This window comes from Nansenia antarctica (assembly GCF_963989245.1).
Source record: "Nansenia antarctica genome assembly, chromosome: 2".
NCBI classification, from domain to species: domain Eukaryota; kingdom Metazoa; phylum Chordata; class Actinopteri; order Argentiniformes; family Microstomatidae; genus Nansenia; species Nansenia antarctica.
The window spans coordinates 69,876,427-69,893,911 of NC_137675.1; the positions used below are offsets into that span (position 1 = coordinate 69,876,427).

At 41.4% G+C, this 17,485-nt stretch overlaps 3 protein-coding genes across 3 annotated transcripts; 1 reads left to right on the plus strand and 2 right to left on the minus strand.

Moving 5' to 3' along the window:
• Nucleotides 1–23: 23 nt before the first annotated feature.
• Nucleotides 24–971, minus strand: LOC308151629 (complement C1q-like protein 4). The gene is made up of 3 exons (XM_080524531.1): nt 733–971; nt 461–595; nt 24–339 (listed from the first exon to the last, which is right to left on the minus strand). The coding sequence occupies exons 1-3, from the start codon at nt 833–835 to the stop codon at nt 53–55; spliced, it is 525 nt and encodes a 174-aa protein (XP_080380657.1). The 5' UTR covers nt 836–971; the 3' UTR covers nt 24–52.
• Nucleotides 972–3,951: 2,980 nt separating this feature from the next.
• On the minus strand, nt 3,952–7,485 carry LOC308151626 (coenzyme Q-binding protein COQ10 homolog, mitochondrial). Its single transcript, XM_080524528.1, has 5 exons — nt 7,329–7,485; nt 6,382–6,540; nt 5,968–6,160; nt 5,608–5,709; nt 3,952–4,554 (listed from the first exon to the last, which is right to left on the minus strand). Exons 1-5 carry the CDS (start codon nt 7,430–7,432, stop codon nt 4,390–4,392), a joined length of 723 nt encoding a protein of 240 aa, XP_080380654.1. The 5' UTR covers nt 7,433–7,485; the 3' UTR covers nt 3,952–4,389.
• A 3,308-nt stretch (nt 7,486–10,793) lies between these two features.
• Nucleotides 10,794–12,205, plus strand: LOC308151631 (coiled-coil domain-containing protein 43-like). Its single transcript, XM_080524533.1, has 3 exons — nt 10,794–10,924; nt 11,630–11,682; nt 11,940–12,205. Exons 1-3 carry the CDS (start codon nt 10,812–10,814, stop codon nt 12,125–12,127), a joined length of 354 nt encoding a protein of 117 aa, XP_080380659.1. The 5' UTR covers nt 10,794–10,811; the 3' UTR covers nt 12,128–12,205.
• Nucleotides 12,206–17,485: the final 5,280 nt, after the last annotated feature.

The window sequence follows — 17,485 nt, forward strand, 5'->3', positions numbered from 1 at the left end:
CTGAATTTATCTTAAGACTTGATGGTTACATTGAATTATTGGATTTACATTTTTACACGGTAAAGAGTAGGAAACCACTGAAGGTGTTATAGTTCATGGTGTCATCATAGATAATCCTGTTAGCCTGGAGAGCTATGTAAACCTGATCCCCCACCTCCAGTGGAATGACCACTGCATTACTGCCAATGTCATTGGCATCAGACCCCGAAGTGTCCCACACAGACACCAGCCTAACACTGTTCTTCATCAGGGACACAACAGAATTCGGTTTGGCACTGAGGTTGTTGAACATTGAGAAACGGAAGTAGTACATTCCTTTGACCATGGCTGTGAAGGTGCCTGGAAAAAACATAGTAATAGGTTTCAGTTTCACACTTCTAGTGGGGACACAGGTAAACGCACACATACATAAACACACATACACACACACTTGTATCTACAATACCAAAAAGTAGGCCACCTGTGGCAGGGTTATAGCAGCTGCCGACATTTGAGAAGATCTTCTTGTACTGTATGGGGGTGACAGTGGTGAACGGTCCAGTGTTCCCTGAGCCTGACTCCAGGAGAGCAGCAGAGAAGGCCACCTGAGGCCGGCCTAACAGGCACAAATGATGGATTAATTGGATCAGATCTCATGAGTGTTTACAATAGTATGTAAATACAAAAATGGAGTCAGAGGTTGTTATGAGGTGAAATATCATTCATCATAATAAACAAAGTACAGTATATTACCCCCTGTCACTTTCTTCAGCTCTTCCACCTCATTCTCTTTCGTTTTTAACCTGGTCTCCATGAGACCCAGTTTCTCGCCCATGGTTCCCAGTTTCTCTGCCATGGTTGCCAGTTCTTTCAGCAGAGAGCAGGTGTCAGGATGACAAAAAGCTCTCTGTTTTTGGCTGACTCCCTGGTCGTCTTCCTGTGACTGTGTCCCAGACCAACAGCAGCATAGAGCCAGCAGCAAGACTGCAATTCCCCTCATTCTGAAGCTTGGCTCGTCTCAAACCTCGATGTTTCTGTATGTCTCGTTTCTCTGCACAGCCTCCCTCTTTGTACTGTGCATTTGTTAAACATTGCACAAGATGCCGGGATGTTTTAGGGAGTCAACCAGGAAAATACAGACTTGCTCAATAATAAACAAAACATGTGTGCCCTTAAATGTGTGAGGTCCTCTATGGATCCTAGTGTTTACTTAACAAAGAAACAGAAACAGAGAAAAACGGTCATTCAAGGTCTTCTGGAAAATATAAACACAGATTTAACTTTTAGGTCACAATTACCACCCATCATGACGTGGTTGTGCGATGTCACTGTCATTGTCAGGACTGATGGCTTTAACATGTACTCATATCTCCACTAGAGAGCAGTATGTTCATTTAAAACAATGTGATTTTGGTGGTTTTGATCATTAGACATAGAGTACAGAGTCTTGCTTGGTTTATGGGTCTTGAATCTTTTTTTCTCTGCCTGGATCAGTGTCATATTTTTGGATGTACACAAATCATATGATGATATTATGGTCACTGCCACACCATGTTCTCTCCTCTTATTTCAGTCTCGTACCCATGGAGGAGAGGAGAAGAGGGAGCATATGCTGTAGGTCAAGGGAGGAGAGTGTGCCAGGGGTTTATAAAGATGTTCCTTCAGACAGAGGGTTGACTGGGTCAGTCAGTTCAAACCAGTTGGCTTTTGCAGACATAACGACCTCCGTCCTCTCACACCGAGAAGCACACTACTATTGGGTGCAGTCTAAACATGCTGAGATGTCCGTCAATCTCAGCATCCGTCAATTTTTTTTTTACATATTGGTTTCACCATTTAGAAATTCCGACACTTTCTATTCATGGTGCCCTGAAATAAGGGGACTCACAGACGCCGGGTATCTTCTCTGGCGTTGCTCTGCCAGGTGAGGTGATATGCTGTGGATCTTGGGCAGTTCCTATTCTTCTCCACACTTAAACTCTTGTCATTTGATTTGAGAGCATTAAAAGTAAAAAAGAAAAAAAAAGTTATCCAACACAAATTCACCTTGTGCAATTTACACTACCGCGTTTGGGAGGGGACAGGAGGAAGTGAAAACGTATCTAGTCCTGCCCCTTCCTTACAATATATTACAACATTTCTAAAATAGAGTCTTTCTATGACTAAATTTAATCTTGTCTCCAGCTTTAAATAATGGGATAACTTTATGGGGCAACTTTCATTTTATCTGGGAATATTCCTGTTTTAAATTACATATGTGAGTTAATGGCTCCACAATTCCATCAATAATATTCTTTACCAGGGACATATCAATATCTTCCCCATCTGTAGAAGTTTTATTTGTGCATTTATTTACTATAGCCCTAATTTCCTCTTTCTCTACAGTTCCCAACGATATTGAATTAGTATTTCTTTCCCCACATTCCTCTACATCAAAACTCTTAGCAGCACTGCATATTTCTTTAGCTAATGTTGGGCCCACATCAACAAAAAAGTTGTTAAATTCATCCACTACCTCATTGGTAACAGTACTCTTTCTTTCCTTGTGTAAGAAATACTCTGGGAAACCAGAATTTGTTTGTCTGTTTCTGATGATATTGTTTAATATATTCCACATTCCTTTGATATTGTTTTTATTCTTATCTAATAATTTAGTATAGTATTCCTTCTTATAGTTCCTCATAATACTAATTAATTCATTTTTGTATTTCTTGTATCTTAACTCTGCCTCTTTTGTTCTGTCTTTTATAAATATCCTATATAAGGTATTTTTTTTCTTGCATGCATTTTGTATTCCACCTAGTCATCCATGTATTTTCTTAGTACTTGTTTTTGTTGCTACACGGTCATCACTTTGGTACATATTCATCTTTGTCTCATCTGTCCACAAGACCTTTTCCCAGAGCTGCAGGCTCTCTTAGGTTTTTGTAGCTAACTAGTGGTTTGCACCTTGCAGTGGAGCCTCTGTAGGTCTGCTGGTGAAGTCTGTTGCGGATGGCAGTGGACGACACATCCACACCAACCTCCTGGGGAGTGTCCCTAATCTGTCACAGTTGTTTTTTTCTTAATTATGGTGAGCATTCTTCGGTCTTCGGTTCGCCATTGCTGAGCTCATCAGTGCTGTCTTTATTTTGAATGATGTTCTAAACTGTTGATTTTGGTAAGCCTACGTTATTATTTAATTTAACATTTTCAGCCTCATAATGGCTTCCTTGACTTGAATGAAACTGTATTCAATGTTAAGTAATTCATGAGCCTATAAAGGGATAGTGGTGATCTAGTGGATAGTGAGTTGGACTTGTGATCGGAAGGTTGTGAGTTCAAATCCCGCCTGAAACCACACCACTACTAGTGTGCCCTTGCACTTAGCCCTCAGTTACTCCAGTAGTTCAGTTACTCCAGTAATTCGTAATTGTAAATCGCTTTGGATTAAAAGCATCTGCTAAATGGCCAAATTAATTAATTAATTAATCAACAGAGCTCCCAAACTGCTTGCCATGCTCCTGAAAATCAGAAAACAGACCAACTAGCTGTACAAAGAGCATCAAAACATGTCTTTTTGTCATCCCCCAAGTACTTTCCCAACTGAAAACAAGTCCTTTGCCAACAGAAGCCTCGGAATCAAAAGCAAATGTCTCACAATGTGATGCATAAAAGCAGACATTTTTTTTTTTTTTTATTGCTGAAGTTTTTTCTTGGCTGCGGTTTGCAAGGAGGAAGTGAGTGGGAGGAGTTGGCTTTGCCTGCAGGTCGTTTGTGTTCATGGTGCTTACGTAACTGATCCTGAAGTCATGTGCTTTCCTGGAACTATTCTGTCTGAACAGAACATTGTGTAACATTGAGGACAGGTCTACAACAGGATAAACTCGGCAATTTAAGGATCAGCTCAACCAGTGTTACTGAAACAGTATTGTAACATTTTACAAAAAACTAAGTAAATTTACACTAAGTTGAATGAAAACAGGACAAAAGTTTAACAAAAACATTAGCTTTTTAATTTTCCATTCACACTAAAAAATGGAAATAGTGCTGGACAAGAAAAAGCTACCAACAGCTAAACATCATAAGGGTGTCACTTGGTCATGTCTTATTTTAGAACTTAAATAAGAAGTAATCCCTATCAATCCCTTTCAAACATAGTAAAAAATAGTATGTACATTCAAGCAAATAAATTAAAGTTTCAGTAATACAAATAAATAGATTCAAAGTGATTCAAAGTGTGATGAAAGTGTGATGAAATGCAAAGAGAGTGTGATGAAATGCAAAGAGAAGACCCAGTCTCCTGCATGACACGTTGAATAACCACGTTGAAATTGAGTGGTGGGAGTTTGGGTGGTGATGGTGGGGAGTAGGGGTATGTGGTCTGATTCAGACCATGTGGAGGTGAGTATGGGGCCGGGCCAGAGGTTCTCATGCTGCTCTCCTCCTCACAGATACCTCCTGGATAGGAGCATGGTGGATCCCGTACAGTTTGGCTGCTCGGTTCTCAAAAGCATTCACCATCTGCTTGACCACCTCATCAAAGAACATGGTCGCCAGCTGAGAGTGCAGGAGGGACTTGAACTCGAATGATACCTAGAGTGAGGGGAGAAATGCGTAAGCAACCTGACACCCCCCCTAAAATCAGTGTAGAATCCTATCCACAGAAGAAAATCAGATTTTATTTGGAGGACATCCTCATCAGAAGTCCTACAGACCTCAACGAGCCTGTCTACTAGGCATCTCTTGAATCCCCTCCCCTGCTGTGTCTCTCCCACAAGTAATCTGGGCCAACATTGAGGTCACAATGTCCTCGCCAGCAGAGGTAACACTATGACCTCTCAGGCTGGCTTTTACCCTTCCTTTCAACAATTAATCAAATTAGTTTGGAGGACGACAAGACGCAATGCTTGGTGTCAACCTATCCCCCTGGCATGTCATTTGATCCGAAGCCATACAGTTCAGTAACCATTGACTGTGGGGAAAGTACACTACACACTACACTCTTAAGCTGCGTGCACACCGCGGACCGTGACCCACCGTTCTGGCGCAACCTGGTGGGATGGACTTGACGTACTTCAACGTGCGATGCAGATGCAAAGCTCTACTCGTGTTGCTAGCGAAGTTTCCCACAGAAGTGGGGGAAAAAACGTCAGATTAGATATATAAACGGGTTACTTTGATAAACTGGACACATTTTGTGAATATATATGGTTACTTTCTCGCCTGAAAACATATTAAAACTTCATAAAATGACATATTAACACTTTAAGCCAAATTACAGATTTTAGCCAATGGCGGCCAAAATTGAGGATTCAAAATCTGAGGCGAGAGCTGAGGCAAGAAACTACTTCCGGTTTACTTCCGGTTGTTTTAACGGATCCAACGCAACGCAAAAAGCTGAATTTTTTTGACTGAATGCCGCACCCTGACGGTCAAGAAACGCAATGCAGAGCAATTCAACTGATCAACGCAACGGCCCCATTGAGATGAATGACTTCCGGTGCAACGCAATGGCCTTGTGTGCACGCAGCTTCAGATAACCGTTACTTCAGTGGCCTAATATCAAACCTATCTGACTTTTAGTGCCAGACTGACTTACTTCAAATACTGACAAATCTGTTTAGATAGACAAATAATAGGACTCACATAGAACTCGATGTTGCAGGAGTCTGGTTGGTCCTTGGGTCCAGGGGCAAACCTCCATATCGTCTCAAGGTGGCTGAATAGGGAACCATCTGCAGACACGGCCTGTGAAACATATGTACGTACGCATCATCACACTGACTCCTGGCTCAGGACAGGCTGTTGTTCTTTGGAGTTAAAGAGCCCATTCACTTCCCTAATCATTGTAACACAGGACAATTTAAGTCATTATTACTGCATTTTTTTTACATTGTCATGAGGTGCAGAAGGATAAATTAGGACCATCAGGATGTTTTGGAGCAAGACAATTTGGTGTTTTCAATGGTTTCTCTGTTTCTATTAGGGCATTAGATTTGCGCTTACCCTGACTTGGTGGTTAGGGACAACCGTGACCTCGGAGGTATAACGTTCTACAATGGGAGGGAACCCAATCTCCAGCTGGGCCCGAACATCACCATTTCTTCCCTTCATGACGCGAGACTTCTTACACCAGGGTACAAAGTGCTGGTACTGGTCCACACTGGCGACCACGTTGTACATCTGCTCTGAGGTATATCTGGGACAGAAAGAGACAATCATCAAGTCCATGTTCCTCTCAATCATACATGACATGTCAGGGAACACTTGAACAAATTAAGCAAAGAGGGGCTAAACAATCTTATTTGAGGTGAGGGTGGGGAAGCGGGGCTTTAGAATCCCATAAGGCAAACCGGGGCAGATATGTGTGGCAGAGGGGCAGGGGAGATGTGTGGAAGGGGTCTTAAGTGAGGTACTCACCCTAGTGTGCGATACTCTGAGTACTCCATCCTGCGGGCAGAGATGGTGGCAGCCAGGTTTATGAAGCTGCGGGTCGGTGTAGTCAGAGGGTGATGGGCGGACAGGGGCAGGGGCAAAATGGGACATCGTACAGCCAAGGCCCCACAGGTGCCCAGGTGTCTGTGAGGAGCAGAGAGACAAAGTGTTATGATTCATCTCTGTTAAAGCATACTAGCTTCATATTCAGGGAGACCAGTGACTGCAGTGCCCAGGTCAGACAGTTTTAAAGAACAACAATCATGATAAACTGGTAGTGAATTAGTGTCATTTGCAAAAATCTATAGAATGAGTGTGTGTGTGCAGCAGGCCTAACTGCAGTTATTCTTTGTACACTCAATGGCGTGGATGTCTCCAGACAGACTTCATGTCAGACATCTTGCTCTGTCATGCATTATTCAAACATGGATAGAAGAAAGACTATTACTGGTTACTGACCATTAACTTCCCTCTATAAATCTAATACCGATTCACTCTAGATAAAATGCCATTTTAATCAAATAATAGCCTAACATAATAGTGTATCAGGTAGACAGCGCCACCTGTGGGTCGTACGTAGACTGCGTGTAGCAGACCCACCAGAGGGACCCCATTTCTCCCTCCAGTCTCGTGATTCAACAATCCTCGGCAAAAAAAAGAAATCCCGCATGCCACTTGGACCGCTCAAATGTCCAAATAGATGAAGAATCCCTCTAAAACTCACAGAAATAACTGAAATAACGCGAGAACTCCTACATCAGAGTCTACACTTTTGTGAAAGTTTATTAACGTGAAAGATTTTAAAATAAAGGCCTACGGAACAACATCAGACAGTTAGTCACAGAAACCGTAGATCGTTGCCGCCCGGCTGAGTTTCTATGATACTCTATGGTGAGAAGAGCAGATCACTGCTATCTATCAAGTGCTCTTACCTGATATTTGCCCTGTTTGGGTTTCCTCTCACGAATTTAGAAGAGTGCACCTCAGACATATCAACAAGTGCCCGGAAAAGTAGTGTTGTCGTTCTGTTGGCCATTGTCACTGTCGAGGTTTTTTAGTGCAAAGTTTGATGTGACGCGATGTACTCCCTCCGATGTTCCGGCTTAAATGTGGAGAATCATGTGCCACTCAACTTGCCTAATCAAGTTGAAGCCTTGAAGTGTGACGTAGTAATAGGAGGGACCCAAGGGCGGCAACAAATCGGAAGGGGAGAGAACTGTCAATAGAGCTTTCTGATCATTAATCATTCATGACTGATTATGTTCTGTACTGAAAAGAACCTCCCCGAGCCTGACACACACACACTCGCACGCACGCTTACACACACACAGAGGCGCCCCGTCCATAGAGGCAACCAAGGCAATTGCTTGGGGCCACCAAACAAAAAGGGCCTCCAATTTTTTTTCCCAAATTTATTTTTTTTCAAAAAAAAATTTCCACATTTTTTTTTTCCAGATGGGAGTGTTACATTAGTTTTCTTAAGATAGGATAATAAATACATCTGTTCAATGGGCATTTGCCAAAGTAGCCTACTGTTAATCAGTATTTATCCTGTATAGAATAGAATAGAATAGACTTTATTGTCGTTGTACAGTTGCCTATACAATGAAATTGTAGTGGCTCTTCCGAAGGTGCAAAAAAACAGAAAACATATTCACATATTCACAAACATATACACATATAAGATAAACATTTATGGACATGTCTTATGTCTACTGTTCAGTGTCTACTGTATGGTGTATATGAAGATGTTATGACGTTTTATCATGAAAATAATGAACAGCAAGCTAGATCCAAAACTAGGGCCGGTGGAGGAGGGCAATTGTCACATTGGACATTTATTGAATAGAACAGTCAAACTTGGCGACGTACAAAAATAATCCATAAGCGATCAAAACCAGAAAAATAACAAACAATGCGTATAGAATATGCGTATAATGCGGTCAACAAAAATACATCGCTCCCCTCTCTCTCCACTACCACCATGCAAGGTGCGCAGGTGCTTAAATTACCTTGCAATATCACCCCCCATAACCATATGACTTCTCAATACGGTGATCTAGGCAATAAACAAACAATCAAAGTAAACTCACAATAAACCCATTAGCCTGTTATACTAAATACCCCCTAAATCATATTCATACCTCCTACAACACCTCAGGCCTTTGGGTCGGGTGGTTCATGGAGGCAGACTGAAAGGACACACATTCATTGCCTATTTCATAAATGTTCTCCATATAACGACGTCGATCATTGATCGGCAACGACACTATATAATTGTTTGCCTGACTGGCAATCGGATTTGGGCAGTCTGGGGATTTACACGGCAAATCAAATGAAGAACTACAAATCCCTGATGACAGGGAGATGACGTATGACTGCTCTGATGAATCAACCCCTATTTCATTATTTTCTCTATATAGCGACGTCGATCATTGATCGGCAACGACACTATAATATAGTTTGCCTAACTGGCCATCGGATTTGGGCTCCTAATATCTAAAAAGCACTACGGTTTTCTTATTTTATCGGATTAAAGTAGCGAAGACCAGAAATTCCCATTGACCGCCAGTCAAACTTCTCCCCTTCTATCACCCAAAAAGGGGCGTGATCATTCTGATGACAGGGAGATGACGCGCAATTGCTCTGATGAATTGTAGTTTATTGATAGCTGGCTAGTCTCGCGGTGCCAGCCGTTTCCACTTCCGCTTTGCTCTCGCTCCAAACGTCTGGAGACCTTTATCCATAGAACGGATTCTATGTGCCGCCCGGAGCGAGCGGCAAATCTAGGACACTGATAGGCCGGACCGATGGGAAGCACCGCCCCCCCGTCCTTCTCATTGGTTCAGCGGGGCAGTTTTTTTTTTTAAAGTTAACTATTCATTTGTTACGTATTTATTTGACATCTGGGTACAAAATATAAATAGTTAATACATCATGTAGCCTATATTAAAGCCTTTAAAAATGATTCATGATAAGATCCATCATTTACATGCATCATTTACATGCTCCATGTTGCATGTAATTTGTATGCTACTTGTGGTCCAGTATGTCGCAATGTGTACTAGGTGTGCTACTGTACCTGTGGTCATGTACTGTTTTTACTGTTTTTATGTAATGTGCTTTGCATGTTTTTATGTGCTTTTATTATGTCAAATGTAATTGTTGTATTGTGGCTGTCTTGGCCAGGGCTCCTTTGTAAAAGAGACGCTAGTCTTTCAGACTGTTTTTTTTACTTACACACACACGAGCGCGCGCATATGCGCGAACTTCGTAAAACCGTATTATATTTTAGTGTCAGGGAAATAAATACATTTTAAAATGTCCACATCGTCACCCGCCTAAGACCCTTACCAGGGGCCTCCATAATGTTGTTTGCTTAGGGCCCCCAAAAGTCTAGGGGCTCCACTGCACACACACACACACACTCGCACACACACGCACACACACACACACACACACACACACACACACGCACGCACGCACGCACACACACACACACACACACACACACACACACACACACACACACACACACACACACACACAGTAATGTTTAGCACTGTCATCACAATTTCCTAGAGCTATTCATGTTTCTGCACTACTAGGCATAGACCCACCCATATAGAAATCTAGTTAGCAATCTGGCTTTTCTTTTTGGGGCACTTGGAGTGGTGCTATGGCTACTTTATGCTGTTCTTCAGATCTCCAGCAGGTGGCATATTTTCTCATAAGCACCATTCCCATGGTTATAAATTAAAGTGTTAGAACAGAAGGCTTTTTTCAACAACCATATCCTCCAACACCAGTGGAGGCTGCAATTGAGGACAGTAATTAATCTAAAGGAGTGAGGAATGGTCCTCTGAATTCTGCCTCCACCATGCCTCCTCTGGTCAACACATAATTGCCACTTCAATAGTCACCTCTCAAAATTCACCTTGCCTTTACGGACATTCCTTTTTCCAAAGACACTCTCTTAATTACAGTGTGTATGATAGATTCTTTGGCCAGAATAACCCTATGTATACTGGTTTACAACAACCAAACAATCTCACCTACATGCACAATTCATTTCTCCAGACTCTCAGCAAACTATTGAGGGAGAAGGGAATGTATAAAACTGATATTCAGTGTGTTGCTTTGAGTTGCATTTCATGTACGAAAGGCGCTATATAAATAAAGCTTTACTTACTTACTTACTTGCTGTACATGCACTGCATGACGCAATTACATCACCAACATTGATTGAGGACACAAGTGGTTTTCGTGCATTTCTCGGTTAGCATAGTGCTGTATCTTATCCCAAGTATATATACTTACTCATTACCCTCACTTGTTCATGAAATCAATGATTTGTGTTAAAATGGTTAATTTCTGTCTCCCTCTCTGCAGCTGATGTCCAGGCCATAGCTAGCATGATAGAGAAACAAGCCAAGATTGTGGTGAAACAGGAGGTGGTGTCTGAGGAGTCCAAGAAGAGAAAAGAAGCCCTCCTGGCTCAATATGCCAACATCTCAGCTGATGAGGAATATCCTTGGCTCAAGGCTTTACTGTCCTTGTTCGGTGTTTTGCCATTGTTTTGGTTGTTTGTGTACAGTGTTTTGCCCATTCTTAATCATGTAAATGCCATATGGTGTCCTGTTAATGATGCCTGCAGTGTTCTTATGGGACCGCAATGAGTTGCACCATGTCCACCATGTGTGTGCGGCCGTACCACCTTGTCAAGCCTGATCTCGTCAGATCTCAGAAGCTAAGCAGGGCTGGGCCTGGTTAGTAACCTGGATGGGAGTCCAAAAAAGGGTGAAAGCCTGGTTGCCGTGGCACATATATGTGGCTTGGGGTTGGCATGTTCCCCCCATGTCCACTAGGGTCTCCTTCACCCCACATGGAAAGACATGCCAAAGTGAACACCCGTCCCTGACCACGACGGTGAAGAACGCTACTTGGTCCACGGGGCGCCGGGCGTCGGTTCAAGCCGCGCCAAAAGGGCGACCGCTGCCCCTGGCTGCCAGTGGAGGAATGGCAGCCCGGATGGGTTACAAAGGCAGAGGACAATTTCCACCTGGCGACCCGCCGAAGATAGTGCATGTGCTTGTGTTTGTGTGTGTGTTCACCTAAAACTTGCATGTGTGTGATCAGAGTGTAAAACTGCCGTGTGTGGCCATTAAAAGACCATCAAGGTCCGATTTCTCTTCTCTTCTCTTTCTCTTCTCCATTTCCTTGACATCAACACTGAAGCTGAAGAAGAGGAGCCATCAGGCGGAGCTGGTCTGCCAAATGAGAAATGTATCCTTTCTATCCCAACTATTTTACTATGCTCACAAGGTTAGAAGTTAGGCTACCATTTTAGTGGTGCGTAGTGATATGGCTGTAATACAATTATTACTAGGATAAGTAACCTCACCTGGTTTACATCTATCAGGTAACAATGTATTTTAAGACGACTGACTCATTGTTTCTATCCAGGCAATAGTTATGTCTTAAAGCACATATTAGACAATCAGTTGGGGTGTAATGTGAAGCTCCTTCACTGTAAGAATCAGCCCTGTTCAAGAATACTAATGTGGAGGAAGTGCTGAACCGGAAGAAGCAGCAGCGGGACCAAGCCCGTGACGACTCCCAGAAGAAGAAGGAAACAGACAAGATGCAGCGCGAGAAGGACAAACTAGCCAAACAGGATAGGAAAGAAAAGGAGAAGAAGCGCACACAGAAAGGGGAACGCAAAAGATGAAACACAAAAATTACACTTTGGATATTGTCACATTAAATGTTTCATTATTGGACAACACATGTTGACATCTATTGATGCCTATCCCTTGTTAATTACATTAACAGGACATCATTAGAACATGAACTTAATGCCTGAAATGTTTTACCCCGCATTTGTTTTCTAAATACTTTTCCATATGATTTAAGTATCCATGTGTGGTGAATAAACCAAGTGTTGTCTATGGAATACATATAGTCCTGCCTCAACTGAATATGAAAGCAGTAGCAGCTCAATGGCAAACTGCTGGGGAAAAAAATATGATACAGTAGTCTCCTCCACTAGCAATTGCTAACCTGCACAAGCTCTTGCCTGTAACCTGTCAGTAAGCCTACTGTGTTGAAATACAATTGCAGAATTCTTAAATATGTGTATGAACAGATTCTTCTGACTTTACAACAAACCTCTGTCAACAGAGAGACACCTGGAAAATGAAATAATTATAAAATCTAAAGATGTATCCTGGAGGCCCTTTGCCTGGTCAGTGATATTCTGCCCTGGAAAATGTTTTGATGGCATACAGTTAGTACAACCATTGCATTTAATGGAGATAATAATGTGGACAGGGAAGAAATAACCTATGGATTTGTAACTTCATAACTCACTCAAACATGGAGCTGCTGCTATACAATAAGTGCCAATGCCTTGCAAAATGTATTTAATCTATGTACACCATTTGGGATGGTTTCACCAAAGGCTCACACATTTTTAATACATTTAGTTTCGCCCCCTTTTTACTTGTCTATGCACTCTTTTTCGAGAATACTAACAAAATGATGGTTAAACCTCAATTATACCATGTACAATGATTGTTCAAACAACAATGGGGTTCATTTATAGCATCTTTTCAAATAAACAAATACCATTTTCAAGGCTGGTGCTTTATTTTATTTATTTTATATTTTTAACTAGAGAAAAAACTAAATACATAAAAGGCAATTTTCATGAAACATTAATTTCAAACAGGAACCTTAAAAAAAAAAATACAGGAGTTTGAACCTTTTATTCCTGTAATACTTCATAAGTATGTTATACATAACATCAAACAAGGGCAACAATCAATACATGTTCAGTAACTAAATTACTGTGTTCAATTTCAGGTTAGACAAAACACTCAAACCTTTAAAAGTTGACGATTGATTAAAATTATTACAAGATTCTCCTCACTGGTGAGGGCATTGGGCCTTCTCCCGGGGGCTGCCATCATCAGACTCTCCTTGCTCGTCCAGCTTGGCTGTCAAACCTTTAAAAGTTGACGATTGATTAAAATTGTGTCCATTACTATGTTCACTCAATTTAGGAAAATGCAATTATTACTTATGATTCACAATTAGTTATTCTTAAGAAATATACTGAGAACAGAATATCAAATTACATTTGAATATGACACTAATTAAATTGTCACAAAAAAGTTTTATAGGATAAATTCATGTATGAATTACCCATCGCCATGAGCATCTATGGATAAAATCAGGTCACGAAAGTAGCTAAACCTAAGCTCATATTACAATACTGAATACTGAATACTGAACACCAGTTTATAAATAAATAATTTCAATAAAACTGGAAAAATAGAGGTGTTCTAAAACGTTTGACCGGTAGTGTAATGATGCACTTAATCCACACACATTGTGAGGGGCCGACGATGGACTTTTAGCTGCTACAGTTAGCTACTCGTGTGTGCTGCACTCCTTCGTTTAGAATACCTCAGAATTTCTCATCAGAAGTGCACTCACTGTCTCCTTGCTCGTCCAGCTTCTCAATGGTGGATTTGGGAAGGCTCATCTGTAGGGCACACCACAGGGCAGTGCGGGACTTCCTTGTGGTTGTACAGAGGTCCCTCACTGCTGTGGCAAGCAGCTGGATTTTGTCTATCACAAAATAAGCAGACAAAACCTGTCATTTAACACCTTCCTGTTGTAGGCCTTTTTATTAGAACTGAGCAAGCTGCCCATCAATAATACATGAAGGCAAAAAAGATAGTTGTGCAACCTTCCCAGGAAAGAATATAGAGGGCGCAATTGAATCACAAATCGTCAGGTTTGTGGAATAATACAATATTGGAAGACATCATTGATGTCATTGATGTCATTGAATGTCATTGATGACATTGATGTCGCAGGATGAGCTTAAAAAAACTAAAGGAAGTGGCTCATTTATTACATGGTAGTGTTGAATTACCTCTGTCCTCCTGCCTGTTGAACGTGTTGACAAATTCCTCTTCGCGTCTGGCTTTGGTAAAGTAAATAGCCTGTCGGTGTCTGTCCAAAGCTGAGGAAATGTTGGCATGGAGGGGGTAGCTGCTCACACGCTCCATTTTACCCAGAAGGCTCACCACCTAAGATGTAATAAAACAATTAATACTACAGGTAAAGGTATGACCGCAAATTAATTTGAAACACTTGCTTTACTACAGTAGATGGGTGTCAATCTCACACAGCAGCTGTTATGTACATAAATATCCTATTTTGTGTGACTATAGACAGTTTAAAAGACAATAACTTGAAATCTCACCATGGCCTGTTCTCTTAACTGGTCCACTATGAGATGGTCGACTCTTGAAGGGTGTGGTGGGATCTTGGGATGGGCAATGCTGCTCGCAGCTACAATCCATTTTCCTGGATAGCTCTTGATAAGGATTACCACTGTCTAAAACAGAAAACATAAAGAAAATGTTACACCAAACAGTCAAACCATATATACAAAACATAGTATGCTTAGACAGGGTTGCCACACTTGCCTTGAAATAATTTTCCATACCACCTCTTGATTTTCCAGGTACCATGTTTTGTGATGATATCTAGACCGTTAAAACTTTCCGCCCCCGCCCGTCCACCACACCGGCCCACCCCCACGCCCAGAGGACACCTGACGACTTACTTGATTTAAAGGATGTGCCGTCTAGATGTGCAGTCTAGTCTAGATCAGCTCTTAAATGCTTAGAGATAGTTAGCTGTCTAACCAGTGTTTTGATAGCTCAGTGTAAATGTATTAAACTAGAACTAATTCCCAGCCTAGAACACCACTGGGCTGAAAAACTTGAACACTATTTACTAAAAACAAAAAACACTATTTACTTAACATGTCCGAAAAGGAGTAGGAAGAAGCATACGCTTATTTAATCCTACCCCTTCTCCAATAAACAGAGATTAATAATTAATAATCTGCAGTTGACTTCAATATTAATATAATATTTTTTAAATTAAATCAAATTTATTTACATATTTACATATTTACCAACAATAGAAAACAGATAATGTAAATAAACAAATAATCTGTGAAAACAACTGGTGACTATCAAAGCCCTTCTTCCTCCTCGTACCTGGTGAAAACCATGTTTTTATACCGCTTTTTGAACGGGGTCATGCTTGGACACGGCATGCTTGGAAACCGCATGCTTGGACACCATGTTAGCAACACATTCCAAGCGCTAGCTAGCTAGCAAGCACATCAATGTTTGTTTGCAACAATGAACCGTGTGCTTGCCAACCAACATTGATAAAGCCACATTTAGAACAGCCACAGACAGTTCCAAGCCAACTACTTAAATTATTAAATGTTTTAGAAAGCCTATCAAATTTTCCAGGACAACACAAGATTTCCATGTTAATTTCCAATTTTGCTCAGTTTCCATGCCTTTTCCAGGTATGGAACAGAGCTCAATCATTTCCATGTTTTCCCTGTTTTCCAGGTAGCGTGGCAACCCTGTTAGATATATAAGCAGTAATATACAGTGGTGACATGAGCAGTAATATACAGTGGTGACATGAGCAGAGACGTACTACTCATTTGGACATCTGGGATTGGTAGTTCCCTCAGCTGTTCAACAAAGGGTGACTGCTTTGTTGTTTGAATTTAGGATTTCCCCTTTAAGCCTAACCCTAATGTTGTCTTCTTTCCACACTCATAACATTGGGCTCATATTCTCAATGCTCACCTCCCTCCTCTCCTTCCTCAAGAGCTTCAATTGCTCATAACACTCCTCCAAGTAGACGTGGAGACTCATGGAACTTCTTATAGTACTCATAGACACTCTGTTCTCTGGTCTCTGAGATCCATACATGATTCGAGGTAGGTCGATGTAAGGGTTCTGCAGGAGCCCCTGTTTCATTTCCCCCTCTCTTATATGAGTGCCTGTCTGGTTTCCTCTTGGCTGCTTGAGTTTATTTTGCATCTGGTTCGGTCCTTTCTGGGTGGCCATCTTATTTGGAGAAGAACTTCGACGATTCAAAGATGCAATGAGTGGTTTTGGTTGGCAGTCGAAATACTGTTGGCTTACACGTGGTCGGCGCGCAGATAAATGCGGCCTGCGCATGCGCAGATTTAAAATAATATATCCAGTTGTTAAGTCTGACGTCAAACGTGACGTTTTGCAATTTCCGGTTCCAAAACAGAAATTCTTTCTCTGTTGTGTTTGCAGTTTGCCCTTTAATAAGTTATATATAAAAATAATTAAGTTATATATATATTCTCATGCTAAAATCGACTGTAAATCCAGATTTTAAAGTTGATATTCTTCCCCGTGGAGCATGCCCCCATAACCTGTGCCCCACCCAAAAATGTTATCACCAGCCGCCACTGTAACTTACTCATATTATAGTAGGGTCCAAAACCAAAATTCCGTGACCACTCTCTGGCTAACATGTTTTGATGATTTATTTGACTTCTAGGGACCTTTTATGAAAAATTTAGCCTCCAGCTGGTCCCTCCCAAAAATCCCGTTTTTTTTTGCCAGAGGGCCAAATCCAAAATACCTGTAACCTTTAACGCAGGTGAATAGGGTAAAAAAAATTAACTAATAGCTATCACTATGAAACTTCCCCAGTTAATCACTTACATTAAGACAATTATTTTTTGTATTACAAGTGTTCTGAAATTGTATGTTTAAATATGCAAATGAGGCGTTACCTAATTAAATATGCGGTAATTTGCATAACATTCAAGAACTTAAATCTGAACATTGGATAAAGCCAGGTTAAAAATTCTTGTTTCATCTTGTTGACATATTAGAGTCAAAGGCTTGATTAATAATCAATAATGGTAGCGTACGATAACAATAGGTATGGGAGGTGGCTGCCTGACTTCTGGGCAATGCTGACTAGCTCTCCTTGCTGATCAGGTCGCCTTCCTTCGGACTGATTTCACTCAGTCCATCACAGGCAACCCCTAGTCCTACATGGCCTGGGACATGAGTGTACAATGAACAAGGGCAGCAAAATGAAGTCTGGCTGGCTCTCCATCCTCTAGAATGAGAAGCAGCTGCTAGTGCACTCCAGAAATAATGAACAATGTGACCCAGATCCGGGCGGCTCACAACGCGCT

Coding starts and splice junctions, on each gene's coding strand:
- LOC308151629 (XM_080524531.1), bottom strand. CDS start 835: ATGGCAGAGAAACTGGGAACCATGGGCGAGAAACTGGGTCTCATGGAG. Junction 596..732: donor GCTGAAGAAAGTGACAGGGG/GTAATATACTGT, acceptor TGTGCCTGTTAG/GCCGGCCTCAGGTGGCCTTC. Junction 340..460: donor CTGCTATAACCCTGCCACAG/GTGGCCTACTTT, acceptor TGTTTTTTCCAG/GCACCTTCACAGCCATGGTC.
- LOC308151626 (XM_080524528.1), bottom strand. CDS start 7,432: ATGGCCAACAGAACGACAACACTACTTTTCCGGGCACTTGTTGATATG. Junction 5,710..5,967: donor TCCCTAACCACCAAGTCAGG/GTAAGCGCAAAT, acceptor TATGTTTCACAG/GCCGTGTCTGCAGATGGTTC. Junction 4,555..5,607: donor CCTGCAACATCGAGTTCTAT/GTGAGTCCTATT, acceptor CCCTCACTCTAG/GTATCATTCGAGTTCAAGTC.
- LOC308151631 (XM_080524533.1), top strand. CDS start 10,812: ATGATAGAGAAACAAGCCAAGATTGTGGTGAAACAGGAGGTGGTGTCT. Junction 10,925..11,629: donor AACATCTCAGCTGATGAGGA/ATATCCTTGGCT, acceptor TGACATCAACAC/TGAAGCTGAAGAAGAGGAGC. Junction 11,683..11,939: donor TGGTCTGCCAAATGAGAAAT/GTATCCTTTCTA, acceptor TGTAAGAATCAG/CCCTGTTCAAGAATACTAAT.